The 22,328-nt window shown below is 37.4% G+C and overlaps 1 protein-coding gene across 1 annotated transcript; it reads left to right on the forward strand.

Annotated features, from left to right (window-relative positions):
* The first annotated feature begins 5,252 nt into the window (after positions 1-5,252).
* Positions 5,253-20,747, forward strand: apobb.1 (apolipoprotein Bb, tandem duplicate 1). Its single transcript, XM_051137900.1, has 28 exons — positions 5,253-5,415; positions 6,115-6,144; positions 6,452-6,555; positions 6,642-6,787; positions 6,903-7,050; positions 7,141-7,293; positions 7,374-7,498; positions 7,585-7,670; positions 7,743-8,196; positions 8,278-8,392; positions 8,484-8,630; positions 8,715-8,926; positions 9,006-9,201; positions 9,293-9,469; positions 9,553-9,756; positions 9,925-10,092; positions 10,340-10,545; positions 10,636-10,815; positions 10,903-11,012; positions 11,108-11,312; positions 11,410-11,585; positions 11,971-12,131; positions 12,247-12,356; positions 12,471-12,844; positions 12,935-18,952; positions 19,048-19,153; positions 19,258-19,444; positions 19,536-20,747. Exons 1-28 carry the CDS (start codon positions 5,361-5,363, stop codon positions 20,445-20,447), a joined length of 11,265 nt encoding a protein of 3,754 aa, XP_050993857.1. The 5' UTR covers positions 5,253-5,360; the 3' UTR covers positions 20,448-20,747.
* Positions 20,748-22,328: the final 1,581 nt, after the last annotated feature.

The following is a 22,328-nucleotide window of genomic DNA, read 5'->3' on the forward strand; positions in this document are numbered from 1 at the left end:
TGTTGACATAAAAAGACCCTTTCATTTCATTTTTTATTATTTGAAAAACAACCTATCTCTCCAAAACAGAAAAACACTTATGATCTCTGATCTATGATTGTACAAATGACCTTTGCTCTTGTTATGGAATAACAAGATATTGTAATCGCATGAATCAGCATGAATCAGTTTATGCAATTACAACTTCTTTTATGTTTTTCTATTATTTGTATTTATATACATTGAGATTTCTCAATGGAATGGACCCCAGACCCATAGACTACCTCCCATGTTTACAAAGTATTTTTTAGAATGAGAGACCATGATAACACTGAGCTAAAAAACAAACAGCTAATATTGACAGATATAAATGTACCTCAGACACACAGGGGCAATGGACTTTATGGTCACTCCATGGAGGTGTGCTGATATTTCCATACCATGTTGACTCCATGCCTCTGTTCTGCTGAAAAACAATTTTCATAAAGTGAAATACAACAAAAATAAACACATAAAAATATAGTAAAATACAGCACATATCTAAATATAACATAACGTATTAAAATACTCAGAGCAAATCAGTATAATATGTATAATCAGTTGAATTTATCTCATAGAACATACCAAGTAGTTACAACTAGTGATGTAAACAATTTAAAAAAAAAGTAAAATATTTTATTGACAATTTTTTTATTAATTAATTTGAAAATTAAACAAAATAAATAAATAAATAAATAAAATAGGCCAAATCTTCATGTGGTGAAAAGCTTACCACTCTAAGTTCTGCATTGTAAAGTCCAGCTTATAGATTTTTTTTTCATTTTAGGATCTGATTTGAAGTTTAACTACAAAACAAACAGTACATGCTGGTTTCTGGGGTTGAGATGATTGATTTTTGTCTGTTTATTTGGCATAAAATCAACCACCCATTAGATCAGCACCAATCAGACTGCAAGGAAATGTCTCCTCTCTCCAAAATGATATGGCTGCACTAACTATAAACTAATAACCTCTTACAAATAGAAAACAAAATAGTGAAAAAGAGCAACTCTTACCATCTGTTGTCTTCTGTGTATCTTCCATGGTTTAAATGCACAAAGCTGCATTCTTCCGTTAATCATGATATAGTGTAGATGCAGTGTTGGGCGTCACATGTGCAAAAGTGTGTGAGTACTTGTATTTATTGCACAGCATGTCCGCCATATTAAGCAATTCCTACTCCCACTGTGAGGACTCATAGAAGGCCCTGCCTAAACTAAACCAATGTATCTAACAAATGCTACACTGAGAGTGATTTCAGGCATCAGTGTAGTAGTTTGAAAGTCTAGCAAAATAAGATCCATTGAATCAGTCAGCATTAAGTCAGCTGAAAGTCCACATGTCTAGACAACAGAAATTTATTATATTTAATTTATTCAAAGAACTCTGATTGTAGTAAAATGGCAGGGCAGGACACAATATCATGGAGGACTCGAAGTACAAAAATCCATGGCATTATCTACTCGAAAAGGTAAGCAACTTGCCTCCTAAGACAAAAGATAAGCTCATCAATGCAAGAACGAAGGTTGGATCCAACTCAAATCTCCTGATCAAAGTCCATGTAGCATGTAAATGAACAAATGTGTCTTCTAAAAATGTATGTAAGCTCAAACAATACAGCTGAGGAGTCTTTAAAAAAATGTAATATTTACTAGAGTTTATTCACTTTGTAAATAAATATAAAAATAAGTGTTTAATTGTAAAATTATATAAAACTCATAGCAATAGGTTTTCAGGATTTATTTCTTTTGATGCTTGCCATTTCAGTTTACTAACTATAATCATATTTGCATTACATTAAAGTTATTTTTTATTTAACATATATTAGTCTGTGCTGCCGTTATTGCACAACATCCAGCATCCCAGAACTTTTCAACCTCAAACCCTTATCTGAAACTGCCTGTAATCAGAGTGTGTTGATAAAGGTGTGTATTACAAACCTCAAATGCTTCTGTGGCAATACACTGTACATTCTGTACAAATACTTTGTTTTTGTCTTTTGCATTTTGTGTTTTTACTTTAGCACGGTACAATTGATTTAGCATTTACAATACAACAGACCAATACAGGAGTCCCAAATGGTTTAAATTATAAATTGGATTTTAAAAAACACATTATTATTGGTGTTATTATTATTATCAATGTTAATAATAATTAATAACAATATATACTTATTTAACTAATAAAATCACTGACAAAGTCACCTATGCAAACCCTCACAAATGGGCTTTTCTTTGTGGTCTGTTTGATTAGATAACAGTTATCTTGCAGTAGTTGCGCAACTGTCTGTGTTTGATAATATCTTTCCTTTACAGTATACCATATTGAGGTCAGGTTCACATATTTGTCCATAAGCCATGGATGATGTCTGGCTCAAAGAATGATAAAAGTGTGTGAAGAATTAACAACCATGTTAATGAGAGAATGAGTGTATCAGTATCTGCGTGCGTGCCTGCATACGTGCCTCTATGTACAGTATGGCGATGTGCAATATAACGTACCACTCACATCAGCACAAAATCAAGGTTTCGCTATACATTGTGGATTGATGATAACAGTAAACAGGATTAACAAACTGATGATTCATGTCTGTTTTAACAGCCATGAATCATCAATTATCAACAGAATCAACAGTAATATAATGAAATAAAATACACTGTTTATATATATTATATAACAGAATGTTTGATGTGTTAAAGTTTCTTTTAAAGTCTTCAGATCTATAAACAGAAAAACAAAACTTCACAAAAAAATATATTTTGAAAATAGCAAAAGAGCCAAAAGAAACCAACACAGGGACAATATAAGATTATATACTGTAAACTGTAAAAACTGTAAAAAAAAAAAAAAAAAAAAAAAGTATAATGTTCTGGCAGAAAATTACCAGTACCTTTTTTGTTGAGTTTTGTTGAATTTCCTTCAACCCTTAAACAGAACATAAGGCAATGCATAATTCATAATATGGGTAAAACACCTGTTAAAACTCAATGAGGAAAATTACATAGTACACCGAGCCCTACTTTTACAGACTTTCTTAGAGTAGATATATTATGTAGATCAAATCATTATACAGACTAAAAGTAGCATAAGAAAATTTCAACAGGAAAACAGAGTCTGTAAGATGCATCAAGATCCCAGTCTGATACTGGCAGAAACCATATAATGGTTTTACATACAGTTGAAGTCAAAAGTTTACATACACCTTGCAAAATCTGCAAAATGTTCATTATTTTACCAAAATAAAAGGGATCATACAAAATGCAGTACTGACCTTAATAAGATATTTCACATAAAAGATTTTGACATATAGTCCACAAAAATAATGTATAGTATATATACATAGAAAATATAGTTGAATTTATAAAAATGACCCTGTTCAAAAGTTTACATACACTTGATTCTTAATACTGTGTTTGTGTATTTGATCCCTTTTGAACAATGACTCTACGATTTCGGGATCCATCTTTTCACACTGAGGACAACTGAGGGACTCATATGCAACTATTACAATTTTGAATTTGAAGATCAGGGCAAATGTAACATATTTTGTCTTCTGGGACAACTGAGTTTTTCTGAAGAATGGCAGGCAGTTTAAGGGTTCAGTACAAACAAGGGACTCATGAACAACTATCACTAAACAAAAAAAACAGTTGTCTATCATTCAGGAAACAACACAGCATTGAATCAAATGTATGCAAACTTTTGAACAGGGTCATTTTTATAAATTTAACCAGTATTTTCTCTTGTAGACTATATGTAAATGTCTTTTATGTGAAATATCTTATTATGGTCAGTACTAAATAAAAAATAACATACATTTTGTATGATCCCTCTTATTTTGGTAAAATAACATTTTGCAAATTCTGCAAGGTGTATGTAAACTTTTGACCTCAACTGTATGTATATAATACATATTATTTTCCTGTATTTCTGTCAAAGCACTATAATGAAAAAGAAAAATGTCCATGACATAAAATCAGTGCACTTCTTTTCATCTTATGTAAGATAGTAAAGACCAGTCTGTCAATATCTGAACCTTGATATGTCAGTGGACTTTTAAACAAGTATTCATGATGAAACAGGGTTGCTGCGTGCTCTCCTTTTCCAACTAAAAGACTCTTTTAGTTGGGAAAAAAAATGATACAAACTGTTAATAGAGAAAATGGTATCTTCTCATGGTTAGGATTAAGGTGGAGCCTTAACTGGAGACACTCAAACAGTGCATGACTAGTTTCAGGTCATAGAGTATATAGATATTACGTGACAAACCTAATATGATGACAATGACCATTTGAGCAGTGCAACGTCTCAACAGTTTCTCTTTTTCTACTGCGAGTACTTAAGAGAATTAGTTTTGTAATCACACAACTTTAAGTAACCAATAACAAGCATTGCAGGGCAAATCCTATATAATGTTCTATACCACAATACCAGGTGATGCTTATAAGAATGTTTAGGAACCAATTCTAGAACATTCTGCTTGAATAGCTTTCCACAAATAAAACACCTTTGATAAATAACTCTCTGTGTATCCAAGAAGACTCGCCAGGACAACCATGATTAGTATTTACTCACAACACAAAAAAGAGATAAAGTAAATAGGACAAAAGGGCAGAAAGTTTAATCATTTATTCCAGTATCAGGTTAGTCATGTCTGATTGGCAATAACCCTGACAAATGATGTCAAAAAATGTAGTCTAATAAATATGTCGGATCAAAGATTAGATATATGACCTCATCTGGTTTGGTGCTTAATGTCCTACTTTGCAACATCATAAGTAAGGGATGAAAGAAAGACAGGCTTCCTGCTGTCACATTACCTCGCAAGAGGAGCCAGGAGGAAGTTGTTGAGATGTTACCAATTTAAAAGGTAGGTTAAAATATTTTAAAAATAACTACTCCAATTTTACCTATTTAATCATGTAGGCTTTTTTCTGAATATAAATATATTTCTGAAAAATAAAAGTTAAATAAAAACTATTTTCTTTGTATATCAATAAGAGATTACATGGCTAACAGGAATAAACAAAGAAGGGAATTAATCAACCAGTCAACCAACAGATCAAGCAAACCCTGATGAAATGAAACCTTGAATGCTTTTGAAAAAAATGTTTTCTCTCCATTTGAAATACCACTGCCCCTACATGAAATAGTTGCCTTTGTCCTGCCACAGAGGCATAAGTTTTGAACTTTGGAGTGGGGACTTTACCTCTTGTAGCTGCCATCTCTCCTCCCATTCCTGCAGGACCTGCCTTAATATATAAAGCCATTAACAGCAGTAATACAGCAGATCCCACCTGAATACGCAACAGTCTTAAGGAAAGAGCTTAACCGAACCCAATATGGGGGACACTAAGCTCTCCCTTTTACTGCTTCTTTGTGGAATAGTCTTGACAAGTAAGTACTGCTAAGGATTTATTAGAAACATTGTGCCTGTTGTTGGTTTTATATTAACCTAATTTAATATTCTGATAGTATTTTATTTTCATGTTTCAGTTCTAATAGTACACTGTAAAAAACAATTTGTTGAGTCAACTTAAAATAATTTGTTACCTGGCTGCCTTAAAATTTTAAGTTCAGTCAACTCAAAAAAAGTTTATTCAGCTTGAAATGTTAAATTATACTAAGTGACAGCTAAGATATTTGAGTTGATTCAACTTAAAATTTAAAGGCAGCTGGGTTCCTTACCCATCTGTTAAGTTTAGCAAACACAAATATCTAAGTTGTTACTAAGTACAACTTAACATTTCAAGCTGACTAAACTTAAGTTGACTGAACTTAAAATTTTAAGGCAGCAGGGTAACACATTATTTTAAGCTGACTCAACAAATTGTATTTTTTATTAGCTATATATGGAAAAAAGTTTAATATATATATATGTATTTTTATTTTTTTTAATGTAGTAACTGCTGATAAGAATAAAAAATATTAAAAGAGAAATTGTTGTCTATGTCGTCATCATATATTAATTAGTTATTTTTTGGTGTTATATTTTTAATTTCATCAATTGTTTTTTTTAAGAATAACACTGAAATTTATTTTATCGTAATGTTTGATTTTGTTTGTATAATACTCCTTGATGTTTTTCCATCTTAGATGCTCAAGATGAGGAATTACCATGCCTTCGTAAGTGCTGAGCTATTATTATTATTATTATTTTATTTTATTTTTATTTTTTTAAATACATAAATTCTATATAAGAAATTTCATATGGTATTTATTATCTAATGAAATTTATCAGAAAAAAGAAAATGAATGAGAAAACATTCTTCTTTAAAATCTGTTACTGTAATAGTAATATTTGTTCATTTTTATAATTTATTCTTCAAGTCAATTGTTTTTTTTAATAATTTCAGAAATGCAATATAATGTTTTAGACTAGAGTTACGTATGAGTGTCCTTGATTTTTTAAATGTGATTTTTGCTCCCCTAGTGGCCAAAAGGTACAAGAGCTTTCAGAAGTATGAATACATCTACGAAACAGAGTCTCTAAACGCCCTAAATGGAGCAACCAATGGCCCCAAAGCAAGATGCAAGGTATAAATGTTGACACATTTTTTGATTTTTTTCTTTCTTTTTTTTTCATACGACTTGAAATTTCATACATAGCCTTTTTTAAACAGGTTGACATTGAGGTCCCACGCACATGCAGCTACATTGTGCGCACAACGGAGTGCGCATTGAGTGAGGTGATCGATGTTGATACAGAAGGAAAGCCTGTCTTTGGGCCATCTGCTGGTGCAGATGCTTTCAAGGCTGCCATGGAGGAGTACGTTTCTACACCCAGCAATAAACATATATAGATATACACTGATTTTGAGTAGACAAGAAATAATTATACTAAACATTAACAAACACTGACCTTCCCTGATCTCAATTCTCAGGAACCCACTGAAGTTCACCGTTGAGGGAGACGACGAAATCAAATTGTTTCCTGAGGATGATGAACCAGTCAATATTTTGAACATCAAGAGAGGTCTAATCTCTGCCCTTGCAGTGCCTGTGCTGGAGGAGGACAGAAACAGAAGAATGGTCAGTCATTAACTCTAAAATGTCACAAAACGTTTGTTAAAAGGTTGATATGCATTGATTAATCCATTATGACTTCTTTCCCAAAACCAGCCCACTATCTACGGTATGTGCAAGACAGGCTACACTGTGAACGCCAGAGAGGACATCGCCACCGATGTCACCCTCAACAGAGACCTGTCTAAATGTGACAATTTCAGCCCGGTCAAGGATCACACCAGTCCCCTGGCCCTTATCACGGGCTTGGTAAGTCATCCCATCTTTAAATAGTGCACTGGATATCTGATGGCTTCAATAATGTTTTAACTGTCCTTTTGGTCACACAGCACTACCCACTTGCTCAGCTCATCAGGAGCAGTCAAACCTGCAACTACAAGTTTGATAATGCACAGAAACATATGACCTCTGCTTCCTGCACTGAAAACCACATGCTTGTGCCTTTCTCTTACAAGTGAGTTCATTGACAGCTACATGGGTTTTTATTTTTGACTGACCGTTTTGTTTATTGATCTGCTAATTCATTCTGATTGTAAACAGAGGACAGTATGGAGTTACTAATGTAGGAAAACAAGTCTTGACACTGGTGGGAGTGACGGTGCACAACGACAGAATCTTTGAGCATGGTAAGAAATTCAGACACTTGAATTATCATGCGTTTGGAGTAATTGCGTTTTAATCGATGGTGTTTTCTCTAGATGTAGCCAACATGAAGACCCTGCACCTTGACGGAAGCATTGACTCAGTCCATCCAATTAAGGATAAAGAGGTCATCCTGTCTGTTCTAAAAGAACTGGCCGGCCTTTCTGAAACCAACAATGGACACAACCGAGCCCACCTAGCTCAAAAGCTCATTGCTACAATTCGCAAAATGAATGCTGAAAGCCTGAGCGCTGCTTTACCGGAGGCCCTGGAGATTTCTCGTCCCCTGGTGTACCAGGCGTTGTTCCAGTGTGGCACGCCAGAATGCGCCAGCGGCATCTTGCGGGTTCTCAGGACCTTTGACCGTTCCTCAATAGAGATTGATGCTGCAGTGTACGCCATGGGAATGATTCCCAACCCATCCAGAGAACTTGTTGAGGAAATGCTGAAGATAGCTAAGTACAAAGACAGCAAGCCCATCTACTATGCTCTCAGCAATGCTGTCAGGAGGTGAGAAAACAATCACAACTCAACAGTAGTCACGGTATTTGGTCTGTAAGCGAATTCAAATGTTTATACATCTTATCCAAGGCTCTATGAAGCAGAAGGAAGCGTCACCCCTGAGATTCAGGGAGTTGCTGATTACGCCCTTGAACAGATCGGTTACTGCACAGGCGACCAGGAACATGTGTACCTGTCCCTAAGGGTATGTTCAACCTATTCCATTACTCATGCTTCACCAAGTTAAAAATACCAGCTGATATGTGGATACTGAAATCTGTATATGAAATCTCAAGGTCATCGGAAACATGGCTGCTGCCGTCGGAGCTGCAAGCCCTGCTCTGAAATCGGCGATTATCCAATGCATAAACCAACCTGCTGCATCCCCTGAGGTCCAGCAAGCAGCTATTCAAGCTTTTAGACTCACTTCTGTCCCTTCTGAGGTAAGCCAGATGTTTTACCAAATTTACTGAAAATATTTACAATGAATGTACGTTTGGCTAACATAAACTTGCTATTTCTAACAGGGCAAAGAGGTGCTAATGAAGGTCATCTTCGACACAGCCGCTCCCGTACAGAAGCGTGTTGCTGCGTATCTCATTGTGATGAAGGACCCTCAGCCTTCTGAACTGGCTCAGCTGGTTGCTGCTCTGCCTAAAAACAAAAACTGTCAGGCTATGAGCTTTGTTGCCTCACATATCAGCAACATCCTGAGTTCCACAGCACCTGACACTAAGGAGTTAGTAGAGATCTTTCAACTCGTTTCAACTTCATCTTAAGTATAAAAAACCGTGGCTAATTTTTCTTCTGCTTCTCAGACTTAGAGACAAGATTCTCTATGCTCTCCAAGGGAATGAGATCAGACCTTCCACAGATCCAACAAAGTACTCACGCAATTACAAGATTGGCTCTCTAGAAGGAAATGTGATCTTCGAGTCTGAAGAACTTCTGCCCAATGAAGTCATCCTGGAGATGACCATGAATGCTTTTGGATATGACATAGATATGTTTGAGGTACAAGATCTACATTTAGACATTTTTAAACGTTCTCCTTTTGTTTTTTTCTAGTTTTATATTGATATGTTATTACTTTTTGTTCTTACAGATAGGGTTGAATGGTAAGGGACTGGAACCCACTGTTGATGCCCTAATTGGTATTGATGGATTCTTCCATGACACCGTGCAGAAGACCATCAACTATGCAGCTGATAAAGTGCCCGGGGGCAATGACATAATGCAGAGCATGTTCCCAACACTATGGGAAAACATAAAAATGCAACAGGTCTTTTAAATTTAAATTTTTTTGCTACATTTATAGCATTTTCTTTGGTTTGGGCTATCACTCACATACCCTTCTCACTCTAGGCCCCTCAAAGCATCGTCAAGGAAGTAATGAATAATGTTAACAAGCTCATCCAGAAACTGAAGGTTCAAGATAACCCAGAGGCTATGATCTACCTGAGGCTTCTGGGTGCTGAAATGGGTTATCTCAAAACCAAGGATATGGAAGGCATGGTCAACTCTGCTGCTTTGCTGACTAACAAACTCTTAAATATGTTCCCTGCTGATGTAAGTGAACTGCTTTAAAATACTTATTAGTGCTTAGCAAATCTGCCATGCTCTAAAACACCATAATAATAAAGAAGGATGATGGTCAAAATAAATTTACAGCTTCCTATTAAGTATTGAGTGGATGATTTGAACAAATTAATGTTAAATTAATGATTTGTTTTACAGTTCCTAAGGAACCTTTACTCAAGTGTCAACAACAACCTTTTCCTTCACTATGTCTTCATGGACAATGAGTTTTATCTACCCACTGGTACTGGACTTCCATTAAGAGTTGCCCTGTCTGGTACTTTTGCTCCAGGAGTGAAAGGAGGATTGAAAATTGCCCCTGATATGGTATGGGTCAAGTCTTTTCTCATTTACCCCTTTTTCGACCAGCATTAACTGCATGCTAGTTCAGAGCCAGTGCTATTGCTGGTTCGTTGCACCATTGATTTCAATGGATCTACGATGTACTTAGGCTTACGATGCTTTTGGGAAACGCAGCCTAGGCTTGTTCGAGATGCATCTTGATTTTACTTTTTCCCAGGTTTTGCCAAGCTATACCAGATTATTTAAGCTATTTCTTTGTCTTTTCACACAGAGCGAGATGGCCTTCATGCCATCTGTCGGAGTGGAGTTTGTGACTGCAGTTGGAGCTCTCTTACCTGACTATGTCGAATCTGGCCTGGAGATGCACACTAACATCTACCATGAGAGCGGTCTGAATGTAAAGGTCGCTGTAAGCAAAAAGCAGCTCAAGCTGACCTTTCCCACACCCCAAGCTCCAACAAAACTCATCAGTGTGACGTAAGATTCCACTGTTAAGACAGAAAATGCAATTATGATATACAAAAATGTAATATTGATCTAATTCTGCATTTTATTATCTCTGCACAGCAACTCTTTGTTCTCTATGACTGGTTCTGAAACTAAGACTATTCCTCCAATAATGGAACCTGTGAAAGCACAGAAGTGCACTCCTTTCTTCCCTGGTTTTAAGTACTGCAGTACACTGCAATACTCAGATGCCTTTTCCAGTGATGCCTCTCCCTACTTCCCCTTGACTGGTGACAGCAAGTAAGATAAATACTGGTTTGTTTATTTATTTGTTTGTTGTCTTGCTTTTTTGAATCCCCAAATTTGAACACAGACCTGTGTCTTTAGATTTGCCATTGAGATCCATCCCACCGGTGAGGTTTCTGCATACACAGCTACTGTCGACTATGTGTATGAAGACAAGGTTGACCGGGTGACTTTTGGTCTGAAGGCAGAAGGTAATTAAATGCTTCATGAAAGAATCCCTCATAACCTGTAGACGTTTTCATCCGTTAACTAGCAACTGAAATGTTCCTCTTTTTCCATATAAAAGGAACATCATTTGAGGGCACAGCAAATCTGATGTTCAATAGACAGGAATACAGTGTCTCAGCTGATCTCCAAATTCCTGATTATGACCTTGAAGCTGGAATTCGGGTTCATTCTGTTGACAACACTGAGAGCAGGGCCACACATTCTGTTCAGCTGGACTTCATCAACAAGAAAATACCTGAGGCATCTCTTGTTGCCCTTGCTAAGTATGCACATGTCTATATTAAATAGGTTTTAACAATAGTAATATGTTTTTAATAATTACACATTGCTTTTGAGTTTAATATTCTCTTCCTTCTTTAGGATAGAGTCAATGGAGGATGCCATGCTGCAGGTTCAGCTGCTCATTCCTAATCTTCAGACTAATGCTAAAGTAACTGCAAACCTGAAACATGCTGAGGGCTGTACACTAGAGCTTGAGAGTGACCTTAGGCTTCCCAAGACAACGTCCTCTATTCAGAAAGTCATTCTGAAATACGGTACATTTTAAACTTTTCATTCGAGAACTAAAAGTATGAACATATCTTCAAATACACTATCATTTCAGATAAGAGCAAATTTAAAATTCAAAATCTCACTCTCTTTCTTGACTTCAGATCACTTGAAGTATTTTTGAAGTAATTTGATTTATTTATTTATTTTGTGATAGCGTATAAAACTATTAAGACATATTAAATTTTAAAACAAATATTTTAAGTCAATATTAAAGAGATAACATTTGGATTATATGAATTATGTAAATTCTAATTGTTATTATGCTTCCTTAAACTCAACTTCAACTCAAATTTTGCAAATAAACCGAAAGTTTATCCTATATAACTATAAAACTATAACTAATTTTCATGTTTTTTTGTTTTTTTTTAGATGAGGAGAAAATTGAGGCTGAGGTCACTTCTGATGTCGGCACTGAGATTCACAACCTTATTCCTATTGATGCCATCAAAGCCACAGTCAATGACCTGCTTGACCAGCAGACTGGCATGTCTGATATGAAGATCCGTGATGTCTTGATTCAGTCAGTTGAGGTAAATTCAAAATAAATCCTTGGTTCCTGAAACCCATAAATTCACACAAGTAAGAAAAAGCAAAATATAAAATAGAGATGATTTAGAATATAACGCTTTATCAATAACCATCTAGGCCTCAAATGCCTACCTGGAACAAATTGCTGCCGACATTCCATACCTCCAGGACTTTAGGATTCCTGCCCTCCCAGAATTCACTGTCCCTAAGACGCTGTTCCTAAATGCGTGAGTGAATTAAAAATTTAACAATACATTTTAAAATGCAGAAACATGAATCATATCTACAATGTTACACATTATGTTAAGTACATTAATACAACATTTTATATATTTTAACAGTGAGGGTTCTGCTAAATACCAGTTTGGCCAGGATTATTACACCATCTCTATTCCCATTCCTCTTGGTGGGAAATCTTTTGGAGATTTCAACTTCCCTGCTTCCCTGACCACACCAAAACTGACAGTACCTCAGCTTGGCCTGGAAGTTGCTTCCATTAGCATTCCTCTTCCAGAGGTCTTTGTTCCTGATAGTCTGGCTGTGTCACTGCCTTACATGGCAAGGGCAGAGGTGTCCAGCAAGATAAACAGCAACTTCTACAATATGGAGGCATCTGCTTCTGCCGGCAGGGAACTTGTTGAGAAGCCAAGCTATTCTGCCAAGATTAAAGTCGCTGGAACCAGCCAAGTGGATCTCCTCTCCTTCAAAGTGGAAGGTACTTGTATGTTTGTTTGCAACTGTATTTTTCCTAACCACTTTTTTGTATGATCTGTAATGAAATACTTGTTATTATGCTCATGTTTAGGATCTGCTTTAGTGGAAAACACACCTGGGGAATCTTTGAGGGCTGAGATGATGTCCTCTCTTGATCACAAGCTAATTAAAGCCAGTTTTAATTACACTGAGGAACTGACAACTGCTGAAGAACTCAAATTTAAGTCAAGCAGTAAGATTGTGGCAAACAGCCCCTTGGGTCTGAAGATTTCACTGGAACACACAGGCCAGGTTGGAGTCAATGAGGATGAGATCTCAGGAGATGGAAATCTGATGGGCTCCATCAAGGCTGGTCCTCTGAATGGTGAAGTTGCTCTCAAGCAAGCATTTATCCTACTGCCATTTAAGCCAGAAGCGAAAATTGATTCCTCTCTGAAAGTAGACTCAGACTATTTCCAAGCAGAGAACACAATTGAAGCAGGGTTTGCCAATGGAGAGCTCTCTGTTATATCAAAAACAACCGCATTTGAGAACACTCTGATGCATGATGCTGAGGTAACCTATAAAGGGTCTGTACTTGCTCTAAAGTCAGATACAAGGGCAAAGGTTCTCAATCTGAACATTCGAAACGTAGCTGAGGCTAGTGCTAGTCCTAATTTGGTCAACATTAAGATTGACACCAATGCTGACGCTTTTGCTTCCCAGTTTATAGCAAAACTGGATGGCAATGGGCTGGATATAAAAAGTCATGCCTCCGCAAATCTGATTGAACACACAGCTTCACACAAGTGCAGCCTATCCCTGACCAAGGATGGCCTGGCCACGAGTGGCACAACCTCACTGGAAAGCTCTCTCATCCCTTTGACGCTTGAGAACAAATTCAGCGGAGCCCTTGACACTTCAAAACTTTCCTTGTCAGCTGAGACAAAGGGCAAATTACATGAAATGCTAATTAAAAATACAAATTCTCTGTCTGCATCCCTGTCCTCGGTAGCTTTCAACTCCATAATGGATCTTAATGGTAATGTTGTAACTTATAAGCATGACATCTCCATTCAAACTGAACCATATAGTACCTCAATGAGAATTAGCAATAATCTGAATGTTCTGGACATCATTTTGGTTAATGAGGCCCAGCTTAAGGCACTTCCATACACAGCTGACCTGAGTGGCACTTGGAAGCTTTCCTCTGGTGAAGATGAGCTGAAGCACACATACGAGATCAGATACGAAGATCTGGTTGTCACCGCCAAGTGTGGTACTACTGGAAAACTCATGGGATCTCACATGAGCCACAACACAGAAATCGAGGTTGCTGGACTTTCAGTCACATTCGGCAGTGGTGCACGTTTGAACTCACAGTACCTACGCTTTAATGGTAACTTTCATGCCACTGCTGTTCCCTTCAGATTCAACGTTGACGCCATGGCCAATACAGATGGTGATTTGTATCTGTACGGAAAACAAAGCGCACAAGTTTACACTAGATTTCTTATGAAGGCAGAACCACTTGCTCTTGCACACTCACACGAATGCAGAGTCTCAACAACTCACAATTTGGACAATGGTCTATCAATTGAAACCAACCTTGATAATAAGATCGATACAGTGCTGACACCATCCGAGCAGCAGGCCAGTGTGAAAGTAAAATCTAAGGTCAACAACCATTTGTTCAGCGAAGATGTACATGCTTTCAACAACCCTGAAAGACTTGGAGTACAAGTGTCTGGATCCATCACCACAAACCTCTTTAACACAGTTGACGCTAACAACCAAGAGCACACTTTCTCAGCCTTCCTAAAATACGATAAAAACACTAACAGCCATATCTTCAGCCTGCCATTAATTCAGAATTTTCCTTTGGATCTGCAACACATTAAACTAACAATTTTACGGATTGTTGAGGCAGTGCAGTATTATATCAACAGAGAAGACATTATTGCAGAGATTCAGAACCTGGCTAAATACGTTAGTGATTCTGTGAACGAGCTAAATCTGGAGATGAAAATAAGCAAGATGAGCGATGACCTGATTGCTCTATATAAGAAGTATGGATTTACTCTGGATGACGTTGAAGCCACTCTGATGAATCTAAAGCCTGTTTTGTTAAAGCTAGTCACTGAACTGGGCACTCGTGCAGGCGACATAGAAAAAATTGTAAGAGAAATGATTGCAAGCGGCACACTGTCTGACACTGCAATACAGAGACTAACAGAAGAACTGAATGCATTCAATGAGAAATATGACATCAGAGCCATAGTTCTTGCTGTCATTGAAGCTATTGAAAATTTAATTGAGCAGATTGATGTAACGAGACTGAGGGGCAGCAGCAGTGCCCTCTTGCAAGATCTTGAGGAACAGTATGCTATTAAATCCAAACTAGAGGAGATTTTGAGAGAACTGAAGCAGTTTGTTGCAAACTTTGACCAAGGAAAGTTCACTGAGGATGTGAAGAACTTCGTTACCTCTGCCGACTTCAGAGACTACGCAAACAATTTGATGGCTCAAATCCCTACAGAGGAAATCCTCAAGACTGCTGAAGAAGCAAAGCAACTGCTTACTGTATTGGGAGGGAAGGTGAATGCCATCTACAGCAATGTGAGAGAAATCCTGGAGAAATTTGGGGTTGACAAGAAGATTGAAGCAATTCTGAAAAAGGCTGTCGAGCTTATCAAGAAGTTCAATATTGAAGGAACTGTTAAGACTCTTGCTAGCACTTTGAAATCTATTCTGACCCCCATCACAGAGCGGCTGGATAAGGCCATGACCTACTTGAAAACAACAGAGGTAAACCAAATCATTGAGGATTTAAACAACTGCCTAAACCATTGTATCAGATATATTAGATCATTTGACTACAATGCATTTGTGGATGAAGCCAATCAGAAAATGCAGGAGGTAATCAGTAATCTTTACTCTGTGAGTTTGTCACTTGAGATCCGACAAAAGCTTGATGCAATTAGAGATTTTGTCAATTATGCTCTGTCATCTCTAACTTCTTGCCTTGAGGAGCTGAGAACGATCAAAGTTGCAGATGTGGTCAGCAAAGTGGTCAAGGACATTGTTGATAGTGCAGCCTACATTGACACCAAAGCACTCATAGAGAGCTTCAGAAAGAGAATTACAGACATGGATATCAGAAACAAAGTCATGCAGCTAGTGAGTGGCATCTACACTAAGGTAGTGGCCACTGCAACAGATGCATGCAGTGCTGTTATGGAAATAATCGAAACCATCCTTGAAGACCAGACAATTGTCAATGAGATGAAGCAAATCTGTGAGGGAGTCAAGACAGCCCTGAAAACAGCTGAATTTGAGATCCCATCTTTCACCTTCCCACTCACTGACCTTGTTGTACCCTCCATAAAAATAAGTTTAGAGATGTTTCAGGAAATCAACCTCCCTCCTACACTGATTGACCTCCCGGAGTTCACTGTTCTGCAATATTACACTGTGCCACCAATCAAAATAGAGTATGATGATATCAGGCAGGGACTATTAGACCTATTAAACTTCATTGCCAATTATGAAATGCCATCTGCTGATGCTATCTTTGGTGACCTAAAAATTATCTACCTGCCTAAGATCTCTGCCATCACACTGCCAGAGATAAGTTTCCCAGAGATCTCCTTCCCCAAAATTCCCAAATACTTACCGAACCACACATTTTCAGACCTGCAGATCCCAGAATTCACTCTCCCTGCAATCCCTACTGAGGTCATGATGCCATGCTTCGGAAAGTTGTACGGTGAGGTGAAGATCAGCGTTCCAAGTTTCAGCATGAAAACTACCATGGAATTCTTCAACTCTACTGAAAATGCAGAAACCCCTCAATTCACAGGGCGCATTGCCTCACAAGGATTATCTGAATATGACATTCTTAAATACAACCTGGATTCCACAGCTCGGGTTGCCATGCCTAAGATGAGTCGTGTGATTGTTTCCGAAACCCTGAAGATCACTCACAGTATCCTAGCTGTTGACCACCAATCCTCAGTGTCACTCTACGGCTTCTCAGCCCAGGCTGTGTCAAAGAGCAATGTGAAGATAACCATTGCCGCCCTTAGTGCTAACATTGATAACATGGCCTCCTTTGCACTGGGGGATGGAATGTCTGCAAATATTAAAACACAATATACCGACAAGGTAAGGATTCCTTGGCTCTCATGGAACAGTGAACATTCTTATACTAATGAGGTCACTCTTAGGCAGGATGGTTTACAAATCCATCTGACCATGACAGAAGAAGGCAAGGGCCATATAACTGTGGAAGATGAGTCTGATAGTCTCACCATCAAGAGTATCTCATCTATAATTATTACTCCAACAACAGCCAAGCTAACAATTTCTACAGATGGTGATGGTGACAACATAAAGTTTAAACAGAAAATAAATGCTGTAAGTGTTGCCCTGAGCTACATCGCCTTTAGTGCCTATTCTGAAGGAAGTGATGAAAATGGGGATACTTACTTGCTGAATGCTTCTGGAAAGGTTAACTTCAGAGAAATGAAGGTAGAGATGAAGACAGCCTATGACTCAAAGTATGCTGGATTGCTTAGTGGTACTTTTTCCAGTTCCTTTAACTTCTTAGTGCACCCCTTTGAGTTGGTCCTTGACTTCCAAAACAAGGCTAATACTAAACTCAGCTTCAGAGACCCTCTGACTGCCAAGATTGATCTCCAGAATGATTATGCTGTTATCCTAAATACCAACACGCAGAAGTTGAGCACTGTGGCATTTGCTCGTTTCAATCAGTACAAATACGGTCACAACTTTACAGTTGCCAACAATGCAGATGAGGCTGGCATTTATGCGGCAGTCGATGGAGGGGCCAATTTGGAGTTCCTGACTGTCCCATTCAGTATCCCATCTATCGAGTTAAAAACGATTTTCATAGATTTTGACACTCCAGAAATCAGCAACATCAACCTGTTTGAACAAACTGGCCTTAAGCATTTGTTGACCAACTTTGACCAGGCTATTGATGTAGATGCAAAGATTGTCTACCAGAAGAACAAAGCTGCACCCATTATTGATCTTGGTCTCATTAACGTCCGTCCTCTGGGTGATTTAATCTCTGAGGTGTCATTCAAGTCCTCTATATTTAGCCTTAACGCTAATGCTGGTATCTATGGGAAGGACAACCCTGTAATTCGATTTGGAGCAACTACTACCTCTGAGTTTGAGGGACTGAAGGCCAAGCTTGAAGGAACCAGCAGTCTGAGCACGAAAAGTGGATTAAAATTAGCCAATTCTGTGGTCCTGAAAAATCGCCACATTGATGGAACCCATGAGAGCACTGTAACTGTAAACCCAGATAACTTTGAAGTTGCACTGTCTGCAACCACAACTGGAAACATTAACCTACCGATACTTACAGCTAAAGCCAACTACCAACTAACTGCCGACAACAAGGCCCATCTAAAAGCAGATTCAACATTTAAGACAGAGTACACATTTGACGTTCCCATTATTAAGATTGCTGGTAAGGGAAATGCTGAGAACACCTTAAAAGGTGAAGCAACTCTTACGTTTGTCTCTGCAGAGATTCTCATAAAGGATACCATAGACGGAACATTCCTAGATAGTGGTATTGTAAAGGGAGCTCTAAATTATGAAGAATCTCTCTATCTGAATGGCAACAGTTTGCGATATGCTCTTAAGACTTTTGCTGAAAGCAACCTGAATTATGGAGATCTCAAGGTAGCGTTTGATATGGATGAAAGCCTGTCTGTGGAAACAGCTATGGAACATGTTTACGCTATGCTGAAGTTTTCTTCCAAGAATGAAGCAAATATCGGAGGTTTCAACACAAAGGGAGATCATACTGGCCAGGCAACAGTTGATCTGGAGCTTCTAAAGTCACTGGTGGCTAATATGAAAATGGACTTGTCTCAACCAAGCACCTTTGGTGACCTTAAGATGTCTGAGGTGATGCTGGTGGAGCTTAGTGTACCCAAGCAGAAAACTGACTACACCTTAAAGATCACCTCTCCAGTGTACAACACAGACGTTGTTGTTAAATTAGATGGTAGTGCTCCAGTCTACGAAACTGTTCTCAAGGCTAAAGCCACTTCACCAGCTGTGCTCCTGGAGTACAATCTTGATAGTAAGTATCTGCAAAAATATAAGTACTTATAACTTAAAATATCAGTTATCATATATCATTAAGTGTGCCTAATTGATTTGTGCTTTCACACACAGGCTCCATGAGTACTACAATGGAGAATGGTGCCCTTGTTGTAGGAGCAAATGCTGCACTTACACATGCTGACTTTACTATGGACATCAGCAATGTTCTTCGTATGGGGTAAAAAAAAAAGCATTGTATTAGGCTTACAAGTATTCTTTAGTTTATATCTAATTAAGTGTGTGAATTGTAATTATTAAGCTTACTTATGAATTTTTGTTTAGTGATCCTAGCCATACCGTAAATGTGGACATCACCAGCCCAACATTCACAGATGTAAACTATCGCTACGCTGCTGGAAGAGATGGGCTGAGTGCCTCTGTTTCCACACCAACAACTGGCCACCTTGGCTTCCAGCTTCAAGGAAAGACCCTATCTGAGATGAATGCAAGGATCTACAGCCGTTACGCTGTAAGTGGCACTTCTTACATTACTGCTTCAAATTAAGCAATTAACTCATGCTAAAAACTTTTGTTTCTATATTCCAATCATTGCATTGCAGTCTTCACCAGGAAAGGATGTTGAAATTCTGAACATCCGTGCTGTAGAAAAGGGAGATGAAAAAGTGCTGTTGGTCAGCTACAACTTACTGGCTACACGCGATATGGCTGAAGGATTTAATGAAAGGCTACCAGTTATCTCATCCAGTATTGAAAGATTTGCTGAAAAATATGGCATCACTGATGCACTGACAAAAATGTTTACGATTTTTTATAAAATTGAAAATGTTGTAAGAGATGCCCGCTTTTCTGCTAGTCAAGAGCTTAGTGAGCTGTCTAAACTTTTCAGAAATGTAGTTGTTACATACCAAAAGACCATCCAGATTCTGCTTGATGCTGCCATCAACTTCCTGAGAGAGACCAAATACAAACTGCCTGGAATGGACGAAGCTACACTGCCTCAAATCTGCACGAAGATCCGATTTACTATTGCGGAAATGCTGGAGAAACTCGCTAACAAACTGGAGATATATTTCTCTCCCATCATGGAGAACTTCAACACAATTGAAATTAAGTTTCCCCCTGGAAAGGCCATGACTGTAGCCGAGGTGCAAGAAAATGTGAGAAGTACCCTGAGAAGTATCCTAGCTATGATAGCAGATGTGATGAAGCATACACAAGGCCTTGATGTGTATCTTGAGAAATTAGGACAGACCCTACGAGAGGTGGTTGACCAAGCACAAGAATTTGTGGACAGTGATAAATCTGACATCTTAGAAGTTGTTGCTGCTCCCCTTAACGCTTTCTACATGAAGCTGCTGCAGACCTTTGATGACCTGAGTACCATGTTTGTCATGTCTGTTTTGTTTCCTTTAAGTGTATTATATACCAGCATTTTGAACAATCTGGAGGAATTTATTAATGCAAATGATGGAATACAGCAAATTGAGCTTCCTTTGCCCTTTTTCCGGTAAACTGGTCAGTCTGAACAAACAGTGAATGAAATAAACACTACCATCTTTTGGAAAGTGCATTCTTAAATGGACATTCAAGCCAATGGACACTTAACTGAAGTGTAATACCAACATGTATATAAAGCAATTACTGATGCCACACGTCTCATTATTATGCTGTTGTATTATTCTATTTGTATAAATGATTATTCAAATTCTTAGCTAAAATGTCAAATGTGACATATAGTTTTGTCCTTGCTCTGCATCTGACATTAATGGCATGATGGATGAGGCTAAATAAAGAACTTTTATTACGCAATAGCATGCTTTCTTTGTTTTGTTCCTACTAATACTAAGAAGTATGAAGCATATTATATATAAAAGGTAGATATGATAAAACAGCTAAATCTTCATTCCAAAATACTACTTCGGTACGTGGACATGAAGTCACTTAAATATTCCAGAACGCTTATTTACAAAAAGTACCTAAAGGTTTGTTAATGACCAAAGCATTTTTACTTTCACATTTTTGTGTTCGGCCTTGTATTTCTTATTTGTACAAAAGACCCATCTCCATTTATACAGTAGCTTTACTCTGCTCCCTTGTGGCGAAGACACTGAATTGTTTACACAGTGAACAAATGCCCCTATACAAATATAGAGATGAAAGAAGTTATGCAATTATAATACTGCACAGACCTTAGTGCACAGCTTAGTGGTTGTTGATGTTGTGATGGTTCATTTCTTTGTAAATTTCCAAAAAACAAAAAACAAAAAAAAAACTTATAACAGTATAAATTTATGCATTTATAACTGATTAATTACAATTAAAGATGAACGCATATAACAATTTCAAAATAACAAAAGAAATCAACTCAACAACAGTACAATGCACATTTGTGTGCCAGTTAGAATTTATAAAAGAATTTTTAAACACAATGATAGATTTCCTTTTTGCCAAAATAATTTTATAAACCTACTAAATATTATGTGGCTTTGTCTTACACATTTACCTTATTTTGGCTTTGCTCCCTCAGTTTGTAACCACCAATGCTCTTAAGTGTGAACACACCAGCTGTTGAATGTTCAAGTGAAGGTTACTCTGATGTTTTTTTTTTTTTTTTTTTTTTTGTAAAAATGCAGAAAGTTTTCTTTTAAGGTTAGGGTGGTGATTAGGGTAAGACTATGGTATAAAAAGCTGTAAAGGTGTGATGCTGATGTAGGAAGATTTCTTATGGCTTGACAAAAGGTATAATGTGAGGCATATGAATTACCTTTTTCAGTGAGCAAGCTATTTTAGCGAAACCTTGTCTGTATATGATTTACAAAGAGCATGCACCATATATACACATTTTTATATTAAAATGTGGCAGTTTATGCCATTTCACCCTTAAGAACTGGATAAAACTGTGACATACCTTGAAGTGCAGGCTACAAAAAGCTATTATTCTCAACTGTTATTAACAGATATTTAAAAAATATGGTGAAATGATATAGTTTGGAGGACAGAATTCACAAAATCAAACCAAGAATTCAAATCAACATACAGAACAAAATTACTGCTAACGCATTTGTGTAGTTATACTCAAAACCATATTTACTGAGATATAACCATTGTGATAGATTCCTCGTGTGACAACTAGCCCCAATCTCCATATTATTGATTAACAGTGGATGCACTGATTGACTGATTTACAGACGCACTCACTGATTAAATTAACATATTAGGTAGAGTAATGGTCAATTTGATGAACTCACTTTTTGTCTTTGAAATCAACGTGTGTTGTATGATAAAGAGAACAGATTTTTGAAAGCTGCAAAAGTTATTTTATTCTATTTCCTATGTGACATACAATGTCACACAAAAGCTGACAACAGATTTACGCTAACACATTTTCGCTA

The sequence above is a fragment of the Labeo rohita genome, chromosome 20 (assembly GCF_022985175.1).
Source record: "Labeo rohita strain BAU-BD-2019 chromosome 20, IGBB_LRoh.1.0, whole genome shotgun sequence".
NCBI lineage: Eukaryota > Metazoa > Chordata > Actinopteri > Cypriniformes > Cyprinidae > Labeo > Labeo rohita.